General features: G+C 41.3%; 1 protein-coding gene and 1 long non-coding RNA gene across 2 annotated transcripts; both read left to right on the top strand.

Moving 5' to 3' along the window:
- Positions 1-502: 502 nt before the first annotated feature.
- Positions 503-2019, top strand: LOC134873931 (uncharacterized). Its single transcript, XR_010167003.1, has 3 exons — positions 503-1542; positions 1738-1849; positions 1948-2019. It is a non-coding gene; the product is annotated as an uncharacterized LOC134873931 (long non-coding RNA).
- A 3377-nt stretch (positions 2020-5396) lies between these two features.
- On the top strand, positions 5397-22924 carry inpp5jb (inositol polyphosphate-5-phosphatase Jb). The gene is made up of 13 exons (XM_063897851.1): positions 5397-5874; positions 10574-11088; positions 12144-12251; positions 13167-13275; positions 16213-16329; positions 17137-17312; positions 17438-17549; positions 17958-18067; positions 18183-18390; positions 18700-18837; positions 19453-19536; positions 19618-19722; positions 19837-22924. Exons 2-13 carry the CDS (start codon positions 10586-10588, stop codon positions 20152-20154), a joined length of 2088 nt encoding a protein of 695 aa, XP_063753921.1. The 5' UTR covers positions 5397-5874; positions 10574-10585; the 3' UTR covers positions 20155-22924.
- Positions 22925-24290: the final 1366 nt, after the last annotated feature.

Here is a 24290-nt window from a genome sequence, read left to right as displayed (position 1 = left end):
CCTGCAGAAAAACAAACAACGTTCCTGCAGAAAAACAAACAACGTTCCTGCAGAAAAACAAACAACGTTCCTGCAGAAAAACAAACAACGTTCCTGCAGAAAAACAACATTCCTGCAGAAAAACAAACAACGTTCCTGCAGAAAAACAAACAACGTTCCTGCAGAAAAACAAACAACGTTCCTGCAGAAAAACAACATTCCTGCAGAAAAACAAACAACGTTCCTGCAGAAAAACAACATTCCTGCAGAAAAACAACATTCCTGCAACACAAATCTTATCAAAATAAAATCTATTTTTGGATGGAGGGCCACAGGGGGGATTAAACTCAGTGTTGGCCACCCCATAGAACCGCTCATGTATATATGGTCTGTTTTAGTGCATATAATTGTAATAAAGATAATAGCCTTTACAAACATTACTGATAATTACACTCCTTACAGGTGACCATATGGTAAATAACCTGGGGCCTGTACTACGAAGCTGGTTTTCTGGCTTACCGGGGTAACTTCGAGAGTAACTTGGTCACGTGCAGCGTATGTTGCTGGTTAACCCATACTACGAAAGTTGGATATGTTAAAACCGAGGTATGCTGCCATGGCAATATACGTAGGATCCCAAAACTGGTCTTCCCAGTTTTAGTTCTTGGTTAACCCTAGCAGCCTGTACTACGAAGCTGGTTTTCTGGCTTACCGGGGTAACTTCGAGAGTAACTTGGTCACGTGCAGCGTATGTTGCTGGTTAACCCATACTACGAAAGTTGGATATGTTAAAACCGAGGTATGCTGCCATGGCAATATACGTAGGATCCCAAAACTGGTCTTCCCAGTTTTAGTTCTTGGTTAACCCTAGGTTTCCGATTAACCACACCCTATTTAGACACCACTCCTCCACCGACATGTCCCCTAAAGACAATGCCAGCATACCTGGACGATCCGTACGATATAGGCGCGCAGATTGTGAGGGGCTCTCTTCGGAGGGCGAGGGTATTTAGAGACCGCCACAATCCGCTGGCGTACCCGGACGATGTTCTCCATGAAAGATATAGATTCTCAGCTGAGGGAATTCGTTACCTATGCCAGCTGCTCGAGGCGGACGTCTCTAATGTAACCCGCCGAAGTCAGGCCCTCACAATCGAGCAAATGTTATGTCTTTCATTGCGCTATTTCGCCAGCGGACAATATATGTATTCCATCGGTGATGCTGAAAACCTGAGTAAGAACACTGTATGCCGGGTGATACGGAAGGTGGTACTTGCTCTCACTAAACTGGTGGATGCATTTGTTGTATTCCCTGGCCATTTGCCTGCACGTCAGATAAAAGAAGGGTTCTATGCAATCGCTGGTAATATGCCACTAATCTAAAAATAGGTAATTTGCACATTTCATAATTGTGACTGGCAACTGATTTGACTAACAAAATATCTAGGTTTCCCAAGAGTAATTGGAGCCATTGATTGTACGCACATTCCTATCAGTGCACCCCTGGGAGAGCATGAGCGGGATTTTGTGAATAGAAAGTCCAAACACACCATCAATGTCCAGGTAATACACAAGACTAACAGATTAACAGTAGGCGTACATTGTACAGTCCACGATTCATTGGAATAGGTAATGTCAACCTGTGAATTCCTGTTGTCATGTAGAATGATTTCCTGTCCTCTGCATGGGGTGGTGTCATTTACATGCGCAACAGCATGCCTCACCTGTTATGTTCCTTACCTGTGCACATATTCTTAGATGACATGCGATCACCACTATATGATCACAAGCCTGGATGCAAGGTGGCCAGGGTCAGTCCATGACTCCCGTATATTCAGAGAATCATCACTGTCTGACAGATTCCACCAAGGTAAAAGTCCTATATCGATTTACCTGAAGTAATATGCTTTAATAGTGAACATGAAATCAGTGTGACAGTTGTTTAATTTTTCCTCCATTTCATCTAAGGGCAATTTGATGGAATCCTGCTGGGGGACCGTGGCTACGCATGCATGAAGTTCCTCATCACACCATTTCCTGCCAGGCACGAGATTTTCAGCCCAGTGTCTGGCCAGACTCGTGCTTTCATTTGGTCCCTTTGTTTCTGTGGATAGTCGGGTAAAAGGGCTAACTTACCTCTCTGAGCTGTTCCAGCTGTCATCCACACATGCCAAGAACACAACAAAGTGCCACTATGGTTATTACGCTCTGATACTCAGAATTGAGACATCACCTCGGATTAAGGTCTCTTGAACTTGTAGGTGAAGTTACACAAGTTATATTTATGTTTCTTATTGTATCTTCTTCTTCACAAATTGATTTGCTTCTAAAAGAAGCAGGGCAGTTCCAATCTCTGATAATATTTTAATAATGCTTCCAATAATTACACATCAAAACAGGAAAATGGGACATCGAAAAGACTAGATAACATTATTTCACCACTATATGTGGTCAGCTATATTTAATAAACCTGCATTATCCAAAACAACTTCATAAGTCTCTGATGTTTGTACCACTGTGTGTTGCACCCTTTACAATTCACAGTTTGGCTTCTGGAAGGATCTCAGCCCATTTGTGCAGGAATCTAGCTGCAGTTAAGAACTATTGTTTAACAACAATGCAGGAATTTTGTTCTCTGGTGCTACACACGCCACGTCATTTGTGACACCCTTGAGGGTAGATATGCCTGTATTTCATAATTAAACAAGGAAGTTGAGTACGTACACTTTTGTTCATGAATCTAGGGACTTCAGTAGGAAGTTCCTCAGTCCCTTCAGCTAACATACAACTAATCACCTTTTATCCAACGGTACGTTATACATAATATACATTGTTACAATGCTGTCCCCTTCTAGAATTAATGTGTATAGTAAGCAGTGGTGTATAAGACTCAGCATTTATTAGGGAAGTAGCATTAGCAAAATCTTAAATATTATTCATATCCTACAAGAGTAAAAGTTTGTAGCCTATGTCCCATATTCAGAGGCATATAATTGAGTCCGTATTTATGTTCAGGTGTTTTTATCCAGTGTAAATATAGAGTAATTGATAGCTTTGAATACTGCTGCGATGTTGAACGTCACCTTGATAGTGTCAGAGTTTATGTTATATTATTAGACTTTGTATAGTTGCATGAAAAAAAGCACTAACAAGTAGACAACAAAAGCTATCAAATAATTTAGTGGGGAGAAGACATTTGCTCAAAATGATTGAATAGAAGATATGGCATATAATGCAATACTTACATGCACATAGTACGGTCGGAACATTTCATTTCAATTTAAGTACTGTACTTGATTCAATGTACTTTGTTACCTAACAACCCAGCTGTGAACGCATGGGGATCCATCCCGTTTACTACAGTTCATCTCATCTCCTGGAAACATCTCTTACGCATGCGCCTAGCACCGAAATTCAAGGAATAAATTCATACATTTAATCCAAACTGGGCTCTGAGAAAAGCCTCACAGTACAGCGTCAATGTAAACACAACCAGCCTGCAGACACGTATGCAGCATAACGCTTCCTTTAACTCTACCTCCACCCTCGCTTTCGCCAGCCCGTCCAGCTTCTTCAGATCCACATCGTAGGCCGAGGCGCAGTGAAGCAGACCGGCCAGCACGATCAACCACATGGTTCCGGTTCTGACCGAGCACCGCGACCAGCACCTGCAGAGGTCTGAAGGTGAGCAGCCTAAACCCAGTTGAGGAGGTGAGGTGGTGTGCGGCTATGTCACGTCCCTCTTGCCACGTCAAATATCTCCCCCCCTCCCATGAAGAGAGGGAGGGAGGAGTGAGGGAGGAGGTGTGAGGTGGTGCGCGCATCCGTTTTCTACGAGATCTGCATCAAGAAAAAGTTATCTCATAGATTTGATATACAATGTATGTTTAATCCTCCACGTGTTCATGGGAAAGACAGGCTGTAATACCAAAACACAAGCAGAGACATTCCTGCAGCAACAACATTCCTACAGAAAAACAAACAACGTTCCTGCAGAAAAACAAACAACGTTCCTGCAGAAAAACAACATTCCTGCAGAAAAAACAAACAACGTTCCTGCAGAAAAACAAACAACGTTCCTGCAGAAAAACAAACAACGTTCCTGCAGAAAAACAAACAACGTTCCTGCAGAAAAACAACGTTCCTGCAGAAAAACAACATTCCTGCAGAAAAACAAACAACGTTCCTGCAGAAAAACAACGTTCCTGCAGAAAAACAACATTCCTGCAGAAAAACAAACAACGTTCCTGCAGAAAAACAACGTTCCTGCAGAAAAACAACATTCCTGCAGAAAAACAACGTTCCTGCAACACAATCTTATCAAAATAAAATCTATTTTTGGATGGGGGGCCACAGGGGGGATTAAACTCAGTGTTGGCCACCCCATAGAACCGCTGATGTATATATGGTCTGTTTTAGTGCATATAATTGTAATAAAGATAATAGCTTTTACAAACATTACTGATAATTACACTCCTTACAGGTGACCATATGGTAAACAATCTGGAGGTGATTGATGATTGAGAAATGTATGCAGAACTCTATAGGCCAGGACTACAAAGTGGAAGAGTTCCTACATTTAGTAACCTTTAAGAATACAGAGAAAACATGTCAAGAAATGTGATCATTGCCATGTTTAGTTTATTTACCACAAGCCGATCTATATCACACATTGTGGCAATAAACATGGAGTCCATTTATGAAATAATGATGATATATATATGTGTTTGTTGTAGACACGAGGCAATTATTGTCCAAGTTGCTAAGTTAAGGCCTACTTGTTCATATTCATTATTATTTGTATTGTCCAAATGTTAGTCAGCACTCTATTTTAGCTGTCTTGGAAGTGGAATCGGTTTTTTAAATGTAAAACTTGTTATAGCTCAAACCAGATGCTTAAATAGACTGGACAACTGAAGCAGAAAGTAGAAGAAAAAAAACAAAAACACTTAAACCTTGACCCAACATGGTGCTCTTGCTCTTTTTTCCAACTGATCAAATCTAATGGGGGATTAATCAAATCTAACAACCACCAAACAGAAATACACTCAGTTGGTTTTTTTTTTCTTCAGACCACAAAGGCCAATTAAGATATATACAGGTATGAGATTTTATTTCATTAAAGCTACAGAACGCTTCTTGATAGCCACCACTAGAGGGCCATCTCGCTTTATCATAGAATAAACTACATAGAACGGCAATTCAAATCCACACTGAAATACTTAAAGGCAATTTGCACAATAACATGCACTAATGGTCGGTTGTTGTTATTAAAATAAGTGTCAAGTTGGAGCACGAGTGTGTTGAAAAGGAATTGTGTTCGCTCAGCTCGAAAACGGAAGCCATGTTTGTGTAATTGCCTGATATTTCCTATCTAACCGCTGTGGTTCTGTGAGCTTCCGAGCGGACCTCCTGTAATCATCAGCCGAACCTCGCTGCTCGTTTACGGAAGCGCTCTCTCCTTCTCTTGTGCCGCCACCGACGTCTTGTTTAATTTGAAGGGCACGGGGAAGGCACAGGATACACACACACACAAACACGCGCGCGTGCGTGCCAGTGTTTTTGCATCCTGTGTCTTTAAAACGCAGGAGGAGACATTTGTGTTTCTGAGATGTAGCCTGCCTGGCAGATCTGTCGCCAGCATTGCTCCTGCCCCCCCGCTGAGGAAGGAAGGAAGGAAGGAAGGGCAGTTGGGATGCCGATGGTTTCATCTGGCAGCAGGAAATTGTTAAGGGAAGTTCAGTGTGTTTTTTAGGTTAACGGTTCACTTCTTCCTCCTGGGGTTTCTTTAACATCCTCCATCAAGGCTATAGCGAGACTAACCGACCGCTACACCTGCAGACACGGTTTACTCAAGATCCACCTGCTGTCCCTCAACACAGAAGAAACAAACAGGTAAAAGGTGATGATTAATCAGCTGCAAGCATGCTTTGTGTTTAAAAAAAACAAACCTAGACCAGAGTCACCTTTTAATATAACATTAAATACCAGTGGTGGGGACAGCAGAAACCCCAATCAACAATATAGGGAATATTATTGTTTACCTTTTTCCCAAGGCTGACATCACCTGTGGAAAATGAAAAACAAATCCCTGACAGATAATCTTCATAGCTACTGGATGTGTGAACAGGAGATGTTGTGTTCATTGATACACGTTACAGTTTGCAACCTAAATTCATGATAATTAATACACAAATATAAAAATGACCCTTTTCAATGCTAAATGTTAAGCTGATGAATCACAACAGGTAAAATATTAGTGTACACACAGACTCTGGCACTAATATTTGTTTTCCTTTCTCATCTCTTACCCATATATGTACAAATGAATGCACACGAGTGCACATATGTGTCTGAGTTTGATATGTGATGGCATAACCCTATTACACAACACAATTAAATGACCTTCATCTTCTTTTTCTAGTCTGACAAAAATGGTCCTTGAAGCAGGAATGTAATGAGGCCAGTTGCTGTATCTGCTGTCCTCTTTCAGTCATTCTTCAGTATTTTCTGTCCCAGTTTCTATATATTTACATCTAACACAGACAATAGTGTTCACTGTCATGGATATGTGCAATCTGGAACCTGTGTTTACATAATAGATTGTACTCAAATGACACATCCTGCTCGAAAGCCACCTCTTCAATTTCAAGTTTATTTACATATTTTATGTTAGGTCAGATTACTAACTCATGTTACCATGACAGTGCCGCACATTTCAGTGCTGGGTATTCAGAATGCAGTTACATGCAGTAATGTAAGGTAATGTGATAGATGCACTGAGGGAGGCTCCAAGCATAATCATTTGCAGCTACACTGGATTCCTAAATGCTGCATTTCATTTTATTCCAAATGCAAGTATTAAGGTATTCTGGAACGCAGGCGCCCAGGTACTAAGACTAACTACAGCGACCCAAGTTCAAATACTAAATAAATATATACTACAAATACTTGCTCAAATGCACTGATTATCAAACGCCTAACATGTTTTCTCACTAGGTACTGGAGCAGCAACTACTGTCCTATAAAGCTGCTGCTTCTACAACTTATTGCAGGTGTTTCCTGTTTTTTATTTTAAAAACTGGGTAGGAATGAACACGTGGGAGATGACTTCTACTTCTCCTAAGATTGTATTTCTACACATGCGATGGGACTCGTCCCTCATGAGTTGTTGGCATTGCATTTTATTACATAGCCAGATTCTTTCACAGGCGGATTGTGTTGTACTAAATAGAAATCTTTATTCCAATTATTTAACAATGCAGTGCCTGCATGCTAATTATTTGCTGAACCAGATGATGCTTTTGCATCTGATAATAAAAATGGTCACTGCTATTCTCTGCAGAGAGCATCTAAGCAGAATGAAACCTAAGTAAATGTTTCTATTTGGATGGTTTCTATAATTGCTAATAGACTGAATCTGAACTTGCAACTTACATCATGATTTTGCAGTGCAGACATTATATTCTATGTTGTCAGGAGATGTGTCCAATGTTAGACTTTAAGCAGAATCAATTTGACATCCTACAGCCTTGGCTGTGACCTGATCAGAAAGATGAGGCCCCCTGGATACAGGGGAGTGATACTCAGTGGCACTAGGACCTGGAGCAGCCATTTACAGCCGTGGCAGCAGCTGCCTGTGTCATCTTTGTCCGGGTCACCATTAGTATCCCTGTCACAGGGGCATATGGCCCTGGAGGCCCTGCACACAAACACTCCGTTTGGCTGTAATTTCAACATTAAACATCCAAGAGGTGTGAAAAATGTGATCGGCATTATGGTTGGAGTCACTAGGTCAACATAATGCTGCTATGCACAGTGAAGCAGTTAAGATAAGAGATGTCATTGTGAGAATATAGAAGACTGGGCCTCCGACCGTTACACAGACTCGGTCATCCAGAACTGTCTGTGTTGTCTAATAATCCTATCAGAGGAGCCAACACAGCTGGCTGTTTGGGTTACTGCATCCTTCCTGTCTCTCTCAGCTCTCACGCCCTCAGGAGGCTGCATGTAAACACCATGACACATTTGTTATTATCAAATCCTTTCTCTCTCTCCTCAGTGAACGTGAGTGGAATAGGAAGTGGTGTCTGTCGTCACTTCTCCCAAAAAGGCATATACTGTATTTGGGTTTTTTGTGAAGGAAAGAAATGCTGCACTGTATGAGAAGTATGAGTGTCTCTGCATGTGCTTCAATTTCGTTTTTTTGTATTTTTTATTATCCCCTCCACAAAGTCCTATAGTATCTCCCTGTTTCCAGCTTTCTAATCTGAAGCGTGGTTTAAATATGTCCTCATTCTGCAGTTTCTTCCCATGTTCCCGAGCACATTACCAACGATTATGATCAATGTCCAGTTGTTATGGCAGTGGCCGCTGGGATTGTGGCATGTTGACGTCATTGATAGTGACTGTGAGGTGGTTGGCTGAAGGAAACAATACAGAGCACGTCGCTGTAGGAACACAAGTGTTATCTCAGAGCGCAGGGGAGAGAGGAACGAAAAGATTTTAGGGCAGGAATAGTGTAGTCTCTCAGCCTGATGTGAAGGGGAAAATATAGGATGGGAAAATCTGAATTGGTGGGGTGTGCGATTCAATGTGCATGCAGTGAAGGTTGGTAAGATGGAAACAACAGAGTCCGCAAGAAGATGAGGAGAGAGAAAGGATTAAAGAAATGGGACGATAAGAGAAGGGGAGAAAACGGGATTAAATCTTGGAAAATAGACAGTGCCAGAGGGAAGTGTGAGAGGATCAATTTAGAGACATTCTGCAAAGAGACAGTGTTGTCACCGAATGGGCTGTCTTGCTCTCCATTCCCTCAGCTCGTTTTGCACTCACCCACTCCCACATGTGCCCTGAAACCCTCCTCCACACTCCCAGTACTAAATGCCATACATGGACCTTACATTAGGAATACATTATGCCCAGCCAGGCCCCAGGTTATTGGTGGACTGAGAGACCAGCGTGTCTCTGGGCACATGTGGATTACAGAGGCATGAAAGTCATGGCCTCGTCTCGTCAAGGTCATGTGAATAAGTATGAGAATGGTCTGTTGTTTTTCCGTCCCCAAGCAGATAAACCCTCTCTCCCTGCTGACTAAAAATATGTCCCCAAACGACAGGACATCATTTAAACTACATAGAGAATGAAATGGGTTAATACGTGCCATGTTTTAGCTGTGCAGAATTAGGTGTCCTCTCACCCTCATTAAAGATTGAGACATTTTTGGGTCCTTTCTCACGTGTTTCACTTCTACCATCACTGTATGATGGATCTGGGGTGAGCTGCTGCAGTTTTGTGCTCAAATAAGCTCTTTTACAGGGTCGGACATGTCTACAAGCACCCAGCAATGTTCCCAATCTACTGTATGGGGCTGTTTTTTTTAGTCTAGCGATTTGACATCTGTGCAAACATCGCTGGTTTGTCATCTTTGGTAATGAACTACAGTGTTGCAGCTTATTCCTCAGATAATCCATAAATGTTATGGCCATATTTTTGCATGGAATTTATTAAAAAATGTCAGTCTTTTTGCCATGTTGGATATAATCATAATCAGACATTTAATTCTAATTGAATCAGTTGGCTGATGTGAAATGCTTCACGTTTCTTTTTCATTTAAACAAATATATTTTATAAAACTGGGTATGCAGTAGCCTAAATTGCTATTGTGTCCTATCATTCAGCAGTAGAGAAAAGACAAGCATTCATTTTTTTCACACAATAATTGTATGGATTGTTATTTAAATGAATGGGTTTAAATTCCCCCTTTATTCCTGTCCTCCTCTGCTCACTGTGTCTGTCTGATCTCCCTCTCCCTGTTGTTGTTTATTCCCTGCTGTTGACTTTGTTCTGGTCCTCATGTTAGTGTGTGGCAGGTGCTCTGAGCTGATATGAACTGACTGAGCATCTCCCTGGTTACTGCAGGACCGGCATGCGGCTTAGGTACAAGTAGAGAGGATGATAAACTGTGTCCATGCTTATTTTCCCCCCCGCTAAATCTCCAAACCAAAAGCTCTAAGAGGTTAGGACAGCAGGGAAATACGTCTCACCTGTCTCTTCCAATTCTCTAGATTTTGTCTTTACGTTACTTGGTTTTTCAAATGTTTTCCTGCGTCAATATGTGCAGCTTTATTCATCTGCCCACGACAAGGCAGGTAATTGGTCACAGTCACGACAGTTGAAGCCTCAATGATTCACTCAGTTGTTCTGCTAGGTCAATAGGATCTCATGACAGCTCTGCACTCATCAGCTGAATCGACTTGTTTTCTGTAAAAGATGCTGCATGTTGTGCTGTCTACTGTTGCAGTGGGGAAAAAGCTTCTCTGTACCTCCGTCTCTATTTAAACCCATTTTCTTTGCAGAGTTTCAGAGAACATGGTCCTGTTCCCTAAATAATTCCCTCAATATAGATAGGATGCTAAAAAAGAATGTTATTTTAAGGCTGAGATGTGTCACAATGATGGATTGTACGGATTACATTTAGCTGTTGCTATTATCTAAAGCAATTTACAGTAAGTGCAATCAACCATGTAGATACAAACTCAGATCAGAATCCTGCAAGTGCATTTAAACATTAACGTGTTTTTCTCTTTCACAGAATTCTTAAGAAATGGACCAAGATAATCCAAGCCAAAAATCCCAGAAGCAAGAAGACGACCCACATGAAGCAGCAGAAGCTTCAACAAAACGTCCAACTTTGGCTCCAGCCACAGAATCCCCTGCCGGCCAGCCTGGCAGGCCTCGGCGGCCCCAGAGAAGCGCCAGAGTAGAGGGCTCTGTCGACATCTCCGAGCCCAAAGTGGAGCCCAAAGCGGAGCCCAAAGCTGAACCCACTCCGGTGGCTGACCAGGAGGAGTCCACTCCTGATGGTCCTGTGGCAAGTCACCCTAAGCCCTCTCGCCCTGGAGCGGTCAAACCCTCAGGAGAGCGCATCGGTCAAAGCACCAAAGTGGGTCCTAAAGGGCCCGGCCACCACCCAGTTAGGGCTGCCTCGGTCCCGCACCCAGCGGGCAGCAGGCCTGTGGCTCCTCACCAGAACCTCCATGCACAGAGGGCCCTCTCTGTAGTAGGTACAGCTGACACTCCACACGCCCAGGCTGTGGAAGACTTCAGGCAAGTTTCTTCATTCGTGTGTGTCCCAACATTCATGTCTCAGCATGTCTTCACATCGCCTTCAATTCTGTCACAACTGAGAAAAAGTAAGCCTGGGACACATAGCATTCATTTATACACACTGACAACTCTGCAAGGCCCCATGATTATAATGATCACAATTATTCGGCTCTGTTATTTGTTTCTGAGTCGGGAAACACTGGGAAAACTTCCTCTACTTTCTTACAAATTCCATGAATAAATATGTCTAAATCTAGTTAAGATTCTCTCCTTAAAATATCAATATCCCAAATATTGTTAGGATATATGCAGTAGATTTAAAGTACATAGGTTGCTCAATTATAGGGAATATTTAATTTCCATGTTAAGCCTCAAAAGGGTGACAGAGTTTTACTTAAATGTGGTCTGTATCTTTCGTCATAATGAATCTTCCTTTTCTTTAAGGGTGTGTCTCTAACGATTCCCCTGTTTAGTAAGGAGTGAATCACTGTTTAGTAAACTGGATTCCTGGAACAGATTGGGTTGCTGAATTTATGGTAACCTTTTTCTCAGAAATGTTGTCGCACAGGAAACAAAAGCTGCAGCTGACTCAACGTCTGGATTAATGTCATGTTGTATTAATAAATAAGAACAATCTCAAACCCCAATAACATTTATTGGGTGGTTAACGGGTACTCTTATCAGCATGCTGCTGCTGAGAGGATTGTCTGCTGGAAGGGACGTCTAATGATAACACTGCACACATAGTGAGCGCTCTGCTTTTAATAGAACATGTTGGAATTTGCTTGGGAACTGGCCCTGAACAACTGACACAGGCAGTCACTGGCCTTTAAGTATTGTGAATCTCAATGTGTTTGCTTGTTACATTTCCTTTTCCAAAGTGAGGATAACAAGGTTAAAGTCAAGCCTGGAAAGAGCTGGATCGATGAATGCTTCATATGAATCAGAATGACTATAATCAATTACATTATTTTTATTGGTACAAGGGTTCTGCTGGCTTCAGGTTGTGGATGTGTATGATATGAGAGTTATTAAGATTTGTTATTTTCCAACAGGCTGCACATCATCACATGGAACGTGGGTTCGGCCACGCCCCCTGATGACATCACTTCCCTGCTGGGGCTGAATGTGGGAGATGGAAACACAGACATGTACATCATCGGGTGAGAGTTTTGTTTTGCCTCAACAGTAAAAGTTGAAGTGTTCCATGGTGTAGGTTGACACTTAAAAGAAAGTCCCTAATGAACAGCCAGCAGAGGCGTCGGGTAATGAATGCTGGAGAAGGCTAAGTCTTCCCTAATGTATTGCTTACTTTACTATTATGCACATTGATGTTCTCTAAAAGTATCTTATACAGGCCTCTTCTAAAATATAAATTATGTTTAGCAACTCCATATATCAGTCGTATAAGGCTACGGTTTTTATACTCAACAAATATAACCAATTATCCAAAAGACTGTTAAGAACTACATCAAGAATGAGCAGAGGGCGGCTGGTAGAAGCAGCTTGAGCAGCTTGTTGTGCGTGCTGTTACTCACTGATGTTACTCACAACAAACAGCGCTGGTTAAGAAACGTGTCTTTGTCTCACAAGCTGCATCTTTACTGTCAGTTAGTGCCTCGAGCTCAACATATTTTTCTGAAGTTTGTTCACGTGTGATGTGCCTCAGGCTGCAGCTAGCAGGATGTGGGAGATTTATATATGTACATAAACAGTTGGTGTCTCAGCTGACAGCAAATAATAAAATGCATTTCTTAATGGGTAGCATATCAGCCTGCCATTGGCGAATCTCTGGAGCCTATTTAGCTGATTAGTATGAGTAGTAGTGGTATTATTATTATTAATATAAACATAATTACATCTTATGTGGTGCTTAAAAACAAGTATGAGAGTTGGTCTAATATTAGCCCTTCCTATCCTGAGCGTGGTCCTCCCGCCTCAGTGCTGCAGCACATCTACGATTTACTTCCATTTGTTAATCCCCCATTACATTATCAAAGCTCCCTCACATCAGCTCTCCTTACATCTCGGCTGGCTCTTGACCCTTGTGTGTTGTTGTGTTTCATTTTTTCTACAAGGCTGCAGGAAGTGAACTCCATGATTAACAAAAGACTGAAAGATGTCCTCTTCACAGACCAGTGGAGCGAGGTCTGCATGGAGAGACTCAGCCCCTTTGGATATGTGCTGGTCAGTAATGGCTTTTATTATCAACACATATGCACACTCTCATAGCAAACAGCTCGGATTCATACGCATTACATGGGTTGAGGAGATCTCTGCTTCCCTGCCGTGGATTCAGCTCATTCTGTCCCATAAGCATCGGATAGGGTGATGATTTGTAACAGGCGCGTAACATCAAGGTGTCTGCCATCTTCCGCTCTCTTCCCAGTTCATAATTTTTTAAAATAAAAATGTTATACCTGCTTACTTTCCCCCTTTTTTTGTTTATCTATTTTGAAATGCATACAGATACCTACTCGTATTGAATTTTGACTGATGAAGCAAACATGTTCTAATATATATTCGATACTGGATATAACACACATTACAATTATGGCCATATTTCTTAAAATGAACAACAGGGAAGATGAAAAGGATATATGTAAACCCTCAAAATCATTTATTTTCATCAATAACTGTTTGTTGTCTTGGTATGTTCCAGGTTTCATGTTGTTGAGTGCACATACCGCAGCTGTGGTTGGTGTCTGTCTGAAGCGCTGTTTGGCTCTGTCGGCATGGTGAGCCAGAGAGCGTGAATCAGCTGTCGAGCTGAAAGAGCTAAACAAATGTCTCCCAGGATGCGGTTTTATTTTTGGATCATGTTGTTGTCAGTGTTGATGGGCTTTTGACAGTGAGACTGATGCCTTCCCGCAGCTATATCATGGTCTACTACATAAGGGTAGCTCTCTATGATCATGTCCGTGTGACCTTTTTCGTGTACTTCATGTGGATATTAATGCTCTGAGCAGATTAAGGGGATGTATTAGTTGGAGTTGGTCTTGAGTAGAGGGGCATCGTTGGTGTAGAAATCTGTCTAATCATCTTTTTTCCTGCACTGAGTTAGTCAGCTTATCAGGACTTGTTGTCAGGTTCAAACTGTAACCGCTGAGGGAAAGCTTTCTGCCCTCACAGTACGGCAACACAGCACCAACAAGACACTTTTCCAGGCTATTCCCCAAACAGTTGCTGATCGGGACGACAATTTATGTTTGTATAAGCTAAAACGTGAACGCACAAATTAGCAAAGAGTATTCCTAGCCCTTAATCTCTAATTGCAACATGGCACACTGTATTGAATGTGTTGCAGCACAACTCTTTGTATGCCTTGTGATTAATTGGACTGACTTTCACTCACATTGTGTTACTAAAGACGCTATCAATTCTACCACTAATCAGCTATATAAGCATTTTATATATTGTACAAAACAGTTCACTAACGAGAAGACCTATCTTTTATGCAAATGAAGGAATTCCTATTTAATTTCAATGACTTACATCTTAAGCAAACATAGTCGAATGTACATATTGTGTGAGGAACAGCTGAGGATGGTTTCTGTGGCTGTCATTCTTCGCAGTCGCAGGCCTCACACTTGTTACTCAATTCTTTAGTAGTGTGTGTTTCGTACAAGAGCTGACATGCACCGCTGCACACATGCACCACTTTTATCTCTCTTTCTCCCTTCCTCTCACTCCTTCACACACACACACACACACACACACACACACACACACACACACACACACACATACACACACACACACACACACACACACACACACACACACACACACACACACACACACACACACACACACACACACACACACACACACACAACTTGTCTTTGGGCTTGAAAAATGAAATGCTTTTCAACCACAATCCATGCTGACAAAGGTGTGTTGTCACGCACACACACACACACACACACACACACACACACACACACACACACACACACACACACACTCACTCACTCATTGTCTGTGTCCACACACGTACCACAAATAACGCCAGTCCACTTTACGGTTCAGTGGAACCCTGTTACGCAACAAAGTTGTTGAGATAGCTGGTTAGCATACAAGCGAGTGGGTCTTGTGTCACGTGCAAAGATGTGTGCCTCCATCACTGGCCACAGGGCGTTTCAGGCGGGGTGTGATCGTGCTTCTTTGGCCTGCAGTTGGGGGTTGGGATGTGTGTACCACTGGAGGAAGGGGCTGGGAGAGGTGGACGTAAATGTCTGGTGAGGGGCTTGACATAGCATGCAAATAACTCCTCTCACAAAGCACGTGTCATATTCCAGCCCCTCTAGTACAGTACTGAAATGTTACCCTTTTATATGGCACATTGTACACAAAGCTACCTCTTATATCTGCACGGTGTTCCACTTGTCATACCATTACTGCATGTATTTTGTTTTCTCCTTTCATATTTACGGGTTTCTTTGTAATTCATCTATATTTATTGTAAATATTGCTGTATTTTAATGTTATAATAGTTTTCTTTAGATAGTTTTTGATAATTGTTTAATTTTTTTGGTCCTTTTCTTACCATGTATCTCCTTTAACTGTGTTTATGTATGCGCCATAAACACCAAGACAAATTCCTCATGTGTTAACCTACTTTGCAATAAACCTGATATGACAAAATCTGCACATCATCATTTAGCAGAACCAGCAGCAAGTGCTTTTGAGATGATGGATGAATGCTTGGAAAAAGGAGCAGTTTGACCGCCGAGTGGTTCTAGCCTGTTCATCATATTTCCTCTGCAAAGTGGTTTGTTGCCACAGTGAGGGGAGACCACAAGCTACGGCTCCCTTAATGTGCAGCGCTTCATGTAAAGCAGTGGCAGAGCTGGGCTTCTGGGTCCCTGCAGGGTGAAATGAAAAGGAGGGAGGAGGGAGGAGAGAAAGGGAAGCAGAGCAGCATAAATGGACACAGAGCAAAGCCGGACTCAGCTCAGACACATTGTTTATTCAAATTCTACTGTTAGAGATACGTATACTGTATCTCCACAGTTATTTTAAAAGCTGCTCTCTTATCAGAACTATGCAAAGTGTCGACTCATAACTTTCGCTGTGTCGCTCATGTTCTCTTATTTTGTTCTTCATTTCCCTGTCCCTCAGGTCACCTCTCAGCGGATGCAGGGGTGTTTACTGTTGGTCTTTGCCAAGTACTTCCATCTGCCCTTTCTCCGTGGAGTCCAGACTGAGACCACCCGCACCGGCCTGGGGGGATACTGGGTGAGACGGCTACTGACACCACGCTGTGATCCCCACATCTACAGAGCTGTAGATATCTATCTGTCTGGTGTAAAATTACATCACTGGTGCCCTGATAGAGATCGGAGACAATGAGCTTCCACTGCAGCGTCCACACACTTCTACGACGGCTGCTCCCTCTTCATCAATCAGACGACTAATCGGTTCTTTCTGTCTTGGATGACTTACCGATTATTCCAATTCTTTATGTCTTTCTAATGATGTTATGCTAAAGAAACATATAAGCATATTTCAGATAAATACAGGATTTAAAGTGGTGCGTTGTATGATTATCTATAGAATATCTTAAGGATGTGTTGCTTAAATCCATAATAATTATATATCTTTCATTGAGGCCTTTTTGTTACTTCTTATTCAAACTCTGTTCTGTCCAGTTTTATAAGAACACAGACCAGTTCTTTAAACAGTTAAACAAATATGCTTGTTACAATAAAAGACATGCTATGTTTAGTTATGTGGCTCAGGGCGGAGAACAGCGGGAAAAGATCCTCAGACTCATCCTGTCCCCCCACTGCGCACTTATCTGTTGCCATTAAATATTGATCACACGCTTGGTGGTCCCTAATGAATAAACTTCCTGTTTGTCTGTGGCACCGCATCACTCAATACAGGGAGAGACTGTCATAGTCTTACATCACTTTTCTATCACTGACCGTAGTCATTTAGGTCATTTAGGTCATTGAATTTTGCTTCCAGTGAAATAAAAAAGGTTATCTGTGTGCCTTTCTCTCTTAAAAAGTATTTAACCACTTTGCTTGTCTGTTGCAGGGGAATAAAGGTGGTGTGAGCGCCCGCATGTCAGTGTTCGGCCACACCATCTGCTTCCTCAACTGCCACCTGCCGGCTCACATGGAAAACTCAGAGCAGCGCATGGAGGACTTTGAGAGCATCCTGCAGCAGCAGCAGTTTGAGGGCCAGGCGGCCACCGGGGTTCTTGACCATGAGTACGTCAACACAACCTTTGAGCGGGTGTTTTTCTCCATATTCATGTTTTATGATAGAAGTTGTGTCCCAATCAGGATTTCAAAAGTACTTTTCACTGGTTTGAAATGACACCTTTTTTCCACAGTGTGGTGTTCTGGTTTGGAGATCTCAATTTCCGCATTGATGAGTTGGATATGCAGGTTGTGAAATCAGCCATTGATAACAACAAGTATCAAATGTTGTTGGAAAAGGATCAGGTAAAAAAGGCTGCCTGATTTTCTGTATAATGATAGAATACTTTAAAATCTAACTCCTGCATGTGGTCTTCTTGAAAAAGCAACTTCCCTCTTAGCTCCTCTGTATTCATAGCAGCTGGTCGAGTTAAGTCCATGCATTGAAATCTTATCCAGACTTTCTTTACCCCTAAAAAAGAGTTATCTCTTAAGTCTTATCTGTGGATCACACTCCTTGTGAAGACTTTTCAGAAGCTGCAGAGCCATAAATAAAACAGGAAGTGTATGATAAAATAAATGTTCTCTGGTCTGCTGCACTTTGCACTGTGTTGATGGTGCCACCAGAGGGCAGTAAAAGAGCAAAGTATCTCCTTCAAAGAGCTGTCAGTTAAACACAAATCCTCAGTGAGTTAATATGTTTTAACGTTGCAGCTCAATATGGCCAAAGACAGTGAGACAGTGTTGGAGGGTTTCCAAGAGGGGGCGCTGAAATTTCCTCCCACCTACAAGTTTGACGTTGGAACAGATACATATGACACAAGGTTAGTGATGCCCAGCTCTACCAAAGGGGAGCATATGAGTACCTCTTGTTTCTCCATGTACTGATATTAAACAAGTTTTTCTTTGTTCCATGTCTCTTTTTTGTTTCCCACCCAGCGGTAAGAAGCGTAAACCAGCTTGGACCGACCGGATTCTGTGGCGGCTGAGAGCCACTGCTACTGCCGAATCTGCTCTCAACGCAGGGAAGCGTGGATCCATGTTGGGCCTGACCAGTGGGACCAAAGTGACCCAGCACTACTACCGAAGTTACATGGAGTACACAGTCAGTGACCACAAACCTGTCTCCTCCATCTTCACCCTGCAGGTGAGACACATCAGAGTACTGCTGCTAAAACGATAATAACATACACATTTCAGTTTCAGGTCCAAGCTATTTTCAGCCCTTTAGTTTGAGAAGTATTGTGTTTAATGTGGTTTAAACTTTAGATTTTGTCCAAGAACTTTGCACAGTTTAAACTTTTGAATTGAAATGGTCCAATACAATAAGCATAGGACGATGCATTGGGTCCCAACTTTTGATACTAGACAGTTTTTATGGACACATTTAAAAAATTAACTATAAACTTTGAAATAGTTTGCACTGTATAAAATGTATTGGAAATGTCCTTTGTAGTTCCCGTACAAGGTGGATATTCCCCTGGTCACTATCATGGTGGAGGATGAGTGGAATTGTATTGCTGATGCCGTAGCGAGATTCAAGCTGGTGCCAAACTTCCCACGCAGCTCCTGGGACTGGATTGGACTGTACAAGGTAAAGAAGTCTTACTTCTCCTGGCTAAAACATCTCAAGAATCCACGACAGCAAACATTAGTTTTAGTATGACAAATATGTTTGTGCATTACCAATTTGAATCATTACGTTTTTTTCACCAGGCTCCACTCTATATTGCTTTTTCAAAACCCTGCATAATTTCAATCTCTCACTAAATCATTGCATTACATGTTAATTAACTACGTTGCCTAATTGAAATGTATATAGTTATATTTTACTACTTATTAATTTATTTGTTATACTCAATACTTTTACTTTTAGGAGGCCAGTGTTTGTTTTTTTACTCCACTGCATTTATTTCATAGCTTTAGTTACTTTGCAGATTTAGATTATTAATAAAAAATAAAAATCAACTAATATAATATCATGTATTATTATAGGTTAAGCTACCCAGTAGTATAAAAGTCATTCAAATAAACCCCACTTTTACTTTTGGTACTTCAGTACATTGTGATGCTAATCCTTTTTTTACCCTTACTTTAAGTACAGTTATGAATGCAGGACTTTACTTGTATATTTAAACAACTGCTAATTACATTTTCTTGTTTCTAAATCATGTGCAAAGCCTCTAAGTTACTTTCATTATAACACTAGGTGGGTTTCAAGCACCATAAGGACTATGTGGGGTATGTGTGGGCCAAGCAAGAGGAGGCTGATTTCACTCGACCAGAACATCAGGTAATCTTGTTGAGTCATGACTTCTCTTCAGATATAATTATGTTTCACATTAAATAAATGTCTGACCGACTGTTTTTCCAGGTAACCTTTACTGAGGAGGAATTGCCCAAAGGCTCAGGGGACTTTATCTTGGGTTACTATAGCAACAACATGAGCACCATTGTGGGTGTCACAGAGCCATTTCAGGTAATCATGGCACTGCTTTCTTGAGATTTAAATCAAACGCATTATACGTGGACATTACATATGTTGTGTGCAGCTCTTTCTCTCACTTAAACCCTCCTTTTCACCTACCTTTAGATCCAGCTTCCCACTTCAGGTCTTGACGCGAGTTCTTCAGACAGCTCGGACGTCAGCTCAGAGGATGACAGCACCGTCATCATGAAGACGAGGTCCCGCAGTCCCAGTCCACGCAAGGCCAAGCACCGCCACCACCACCGCAGCCACAGCCGGGGCAGCCTTGAACAGGCCAAAATGAAAATGCTCAATGTCACTGATGCCCCTCCATCCAGCACAGCAGCGGAGAATGAGTCCACAAGACCTCCAGCAGAGGGCAGCAGCAGCCAGGTGTCTGCTTCTGGGGAGGACGCAAAAGACAGTGAGGGTTCAGGAGTGTGAGACAGGTGACACATCCAACTACAGTGTCTTTAATTAAATACATTCACGACATTGTATGTTTTCTGTAATGAAAATCTGCAGTTTTTATTGATGCCATCCTTTTCAGGAACAGCCATCTGGGTTTGTCCAGAAGGCTAACTTTGCCTTGAGTTGTTCTATTTATCTGTGCACATTGTATATTTTTGATTTGTAAATCTTTAATTCTGTCCTGTGTTCCTTCAACTTTTGTCCTTTCTCAGGTGTGGACAGTACAGGGAGCTGACACCTTGCATTAGGAAACTATCTTCCCCATATTCCCAAAAAAGACTTGTTTTAAATGCTGCTGCAACGAAAACATTTCCCAATTTGGGATCAATAAATTGAATCTTATCTTATCTTAGCAATGATTTGAAACTCTGCACTGACCTCAAAAGAAGTCACGCTTTTAAGACAAGGAGTAGGACATACTTCACACAGACATTGCTCACATATCAACTAGTCTGCTTTAGTTGTGGAACATATAGCAAAAAATCAGCTCTGACAAAACGAATCATAGGAAAACAGTAAAAAAAACACTATTTTTTTGAACACTTTAACACACCAATCCCCTGAAACATCCCACATAGACAAAGGTGGGGGATTGAGGCTCTGAAGACAGGGAATATTTGAAAAACGTTCATACTTGTTTTAAGCACCGGAGAAGATATTTATTACAGTGATGATAATAATAGCTTACTAGGCTATGAAAAATCGAACAATGCTAAAGCTGAGACACCAACCGTTATTGGGCAACCATACGCAATACACACAGTCTTTGTACACATATACAGCATAGTAGAACGAGATTTAACAACGCCTGGCTTATATCCTATAATAACGTGGTGCAGAAAACAAGTATGAAATAAGCCATCCGTATTCAGAGCCTCGCCTGCTGCCCATCCTTATGTGGATATTCTTTGTTTTGTAATGCTACATTCATTACAAGGCAACATGTTGCATAACACAGGGAACCTTTCCCAAGATCCACCACTGGGAATAAAATCCCTTCAGTGCGCATGAGAAAAGAGAGCAGGCCCTTAGTTGTTGGACACTGGAGTCCAGGGGGCTCGGCCACCAGCCCTGGCAGCAGCAAAGCACAAGTCAGCTTAGAAGGTGAATATGAGCGTGAAGGCTTTTAAATAGACCACCACACCATAGCGGTGGGATTTTATGGGAGGCTGGTGTAGGAACTAGATGATTAATTGTTGGCTACTTAATCTTCTTTGCCGACTTCAGCGTTTACATCAGCAATATCTGACCCAGGAAACATTTACAGTATATTGCTTGGACACATACCTTTCATGTGAGTGAATGAGCCATCTTTATTTTAATTAAAATAAAAAATGTATTCAACGGATAATCAATCCCGACATCTCTGACAACCTGTGATCAGGATCTCTACTATTCAGAGCTACCACAGGCCTTTGCATATACCGTTAGTATTATGATGCAAGGCAACCCCAGAATGACTTTACTTTTCCTCAGTTCACTGCATACGTTTCTTGTGTTTTATCTTGCTTAGATACTCCCTTACTGATCCTGGTGGATAGCTGACAGTGATAATAGTCACAGTAGTCGTGTTGCATTGTTACCGTGTGACCATGATGCATCATATTAGACACTTTTTACTTTTGGGCTGTTAGCATAGGACAGTGTATGCTGTAGTAGCTGTAACCTCAGTGTGGACGTCTGTAATCGGTTGTTGTGTGTATGTGTTTTTATCGACGTGATTGTGTTTTGGATTGAGGGGATTGGGTGTGTGTGTGTGTGTGGTGTGTGCGTGCTAGCGTTAGCAGTGAATGGTGTGTGGGTGCGTTTGCATGGTTTGCAGCTGGACATACTGTACATTCCGGTACTGTGATTTTTGTGCCGTAAAGTGCTGTTTTTGAATCCTCTTTGTTATAATTGTGACTGTGAAACTTGTTAGGAAAACTATGTAAGGACAGTATACAAATGTTACTTCAGTGTACGTGATGGGTGAAGAAAATGCAGGACAGTTATGCCTGCATAAATCAAAAAAGTTCAGATCATTTCATAGTGCATTCATGTATTTTCTTGTTTTCAAATGAAAAATATAACGGACCTTTGTTTAGGGTAAGATGTTTTAAAAAGATTAAGATTGTATGACTTGTAAATGTCCTATTTTAGGTGATTTAGATAAATATGGTCAGCACTGCAGTCATGACCAGTGTGTATTTATTGTGAGATGTTAATGAAATAATGCTCTGTCTACAGAATGTTATTGTTTTGTAATTATGTGGCTAAAATAGAAGAAATATGTATGTAAACTACAAATGTTATATGATATAATATACATGATAGATGACAATCTATGCCACAAAGATTATTTTACTTAAATTATGTATTTATTTTCTTATGTGTAAATGAGCCTGAATTCTGCTGGCCAGTGAGGGAGCATTATTTCAATGGATATTATAGAATATTGATCATTGTTCTGTCAGGATCTATGAAGAGAGAGTCTGATTCTCCCATTTACGTTTGAGAAAAATCCAGTTTAAATGTTGCTTTTATTGTAAATGTAGATTGTTTAGTCTAAAGGACTTTGTATAATTGTGAAAGAAATTGACAAAAAATGTGCAAGTCTGTGAGACACTATTTGTTATGACAATAAGAATTATGAGAATTGTTTACCCCTGTGAAATGACCCCGATCAGCGAGGCAAAAGGTTTTTATGGGTTGCTTCCTTAGATCTCAAACTGTCCAAAGAAAAAATACAACCCTCTTCAAATTGTGCTGTCTGTGTGTTTTCATTGCTTAAAAATGGGTCATTACTGTTGTATGTTTCTAATGATACATTTACAGAACAAGTGGAAAATATGATACCATAAAGACTTTAATATTCTGGGAGAGTAAAAGGGAGCGATACAGAAACAGTGTTTGTTTACAATGTTGGGTTACAAAGTAAATAAAGCCAATAACCTTACAAAATGTCATCTACTCAAAGCAGTCTGCTGCAAAAACATTTGCACAAGGAAGTGCAAGTCCTATTTCCATGATGACAATGAAGGTCATTAATGTCAGCAAAGTATCTTTAATTGTATCAGTATAACAGTATATTGTTATTCAGCTGTTGACCATTCAGCCCCTTTTATCTATCATTCATTGCAATGATTTTGGACTCTCTGGATAAATGTCGGTAACAGACACATCACATCCTGAATAAGGCAACAGCAGGGGCATCTTGCATCATGCTTTTACCCAATGAAAAGAAACTGTCCACCGTGCAAATTCATGGTGACAAATGACTGTACCGCTCTGATGCAACACTGCTCGGGGATTGAGTTCCTCTGTGTATTGACGATTAACACCATTATAACACCATTAAATGAGCTGATGGAAAAAGGGCACAGGCTGACCATAAAGCATAATGGTATATTACGGGTTAGATTTTCCATCAAAATTGAAGTGTATGTGTGTGTGTGTGTTAAAGGCAACCCTTGATTTAAGATACAAACCAATATATATAATTGTATGTAATAAAACTGACCAAACAGCCACTAATCAGATTACCTTTATTATTATCATGTAACATTTACACCAGGGGTTTTCAACTGGTTTTGTCCCAGGGACCACCATTCGGACTAGAAAGCAATCCGCGGCCCACTGATGTGCCTGCGCGTGCGCGTGTGTATTTGGTGTTACATGCATAGCTCAATGCATGAAACATGAAAGAGAGGCCACGCAGATTTTATAATAATAAAAGTAGATTTATTAAATTAAATTAAATTAAAGATTATTTTAAAGAAAGAATAAAGAATAATAAAGTGTTGTGCAATTCAGTATTGGGAAAAGTAACTAAAAATGTCATGCAAAGTCAGTCTAGGTGTGTGACAAAACAACAACGGAGAACAAAAATCCAACAACACCGGAGAACCAAAATCCAACAAATGAAGACCAAGGCAGCCTCAACTGCTGGCTGGTCAGGGCTTTTATAACCCAGCCAGGACAGACCTGTCACCAATCACCTGCTGTAGAGACAGAGAGATTGAGAAAAGCAGAGAGAGATTGAGAAAAGCAGGGAGAGAGAACAGGCTTACCATTAACACAGGGCGGGGCCTAAACCCGCCAGGGTCGTAACAGTGAAAACATGGGAGAAT

The sequence above is a fragment of the Eleginops maclovinus genome, chromosome 12 (genome assembly GCF_036324505.1).
Source record: "Eleginops maclovinus isolate JMC-PN-2008 ecotype Puerto Natales chromosome 12, JC_Emac_rtc_rv5, whole genome shotgun sequence".
Classification (NCBI taxonomy): Eukaryota; Metazoa; Chordata; class Actinopteri; order Perciformes; family Eleginopidae; genus Eleginops; species Eleginops maclovinus.
This window is presented reverse-complemented; position numbering and strand designations above follow the sequence as displayed.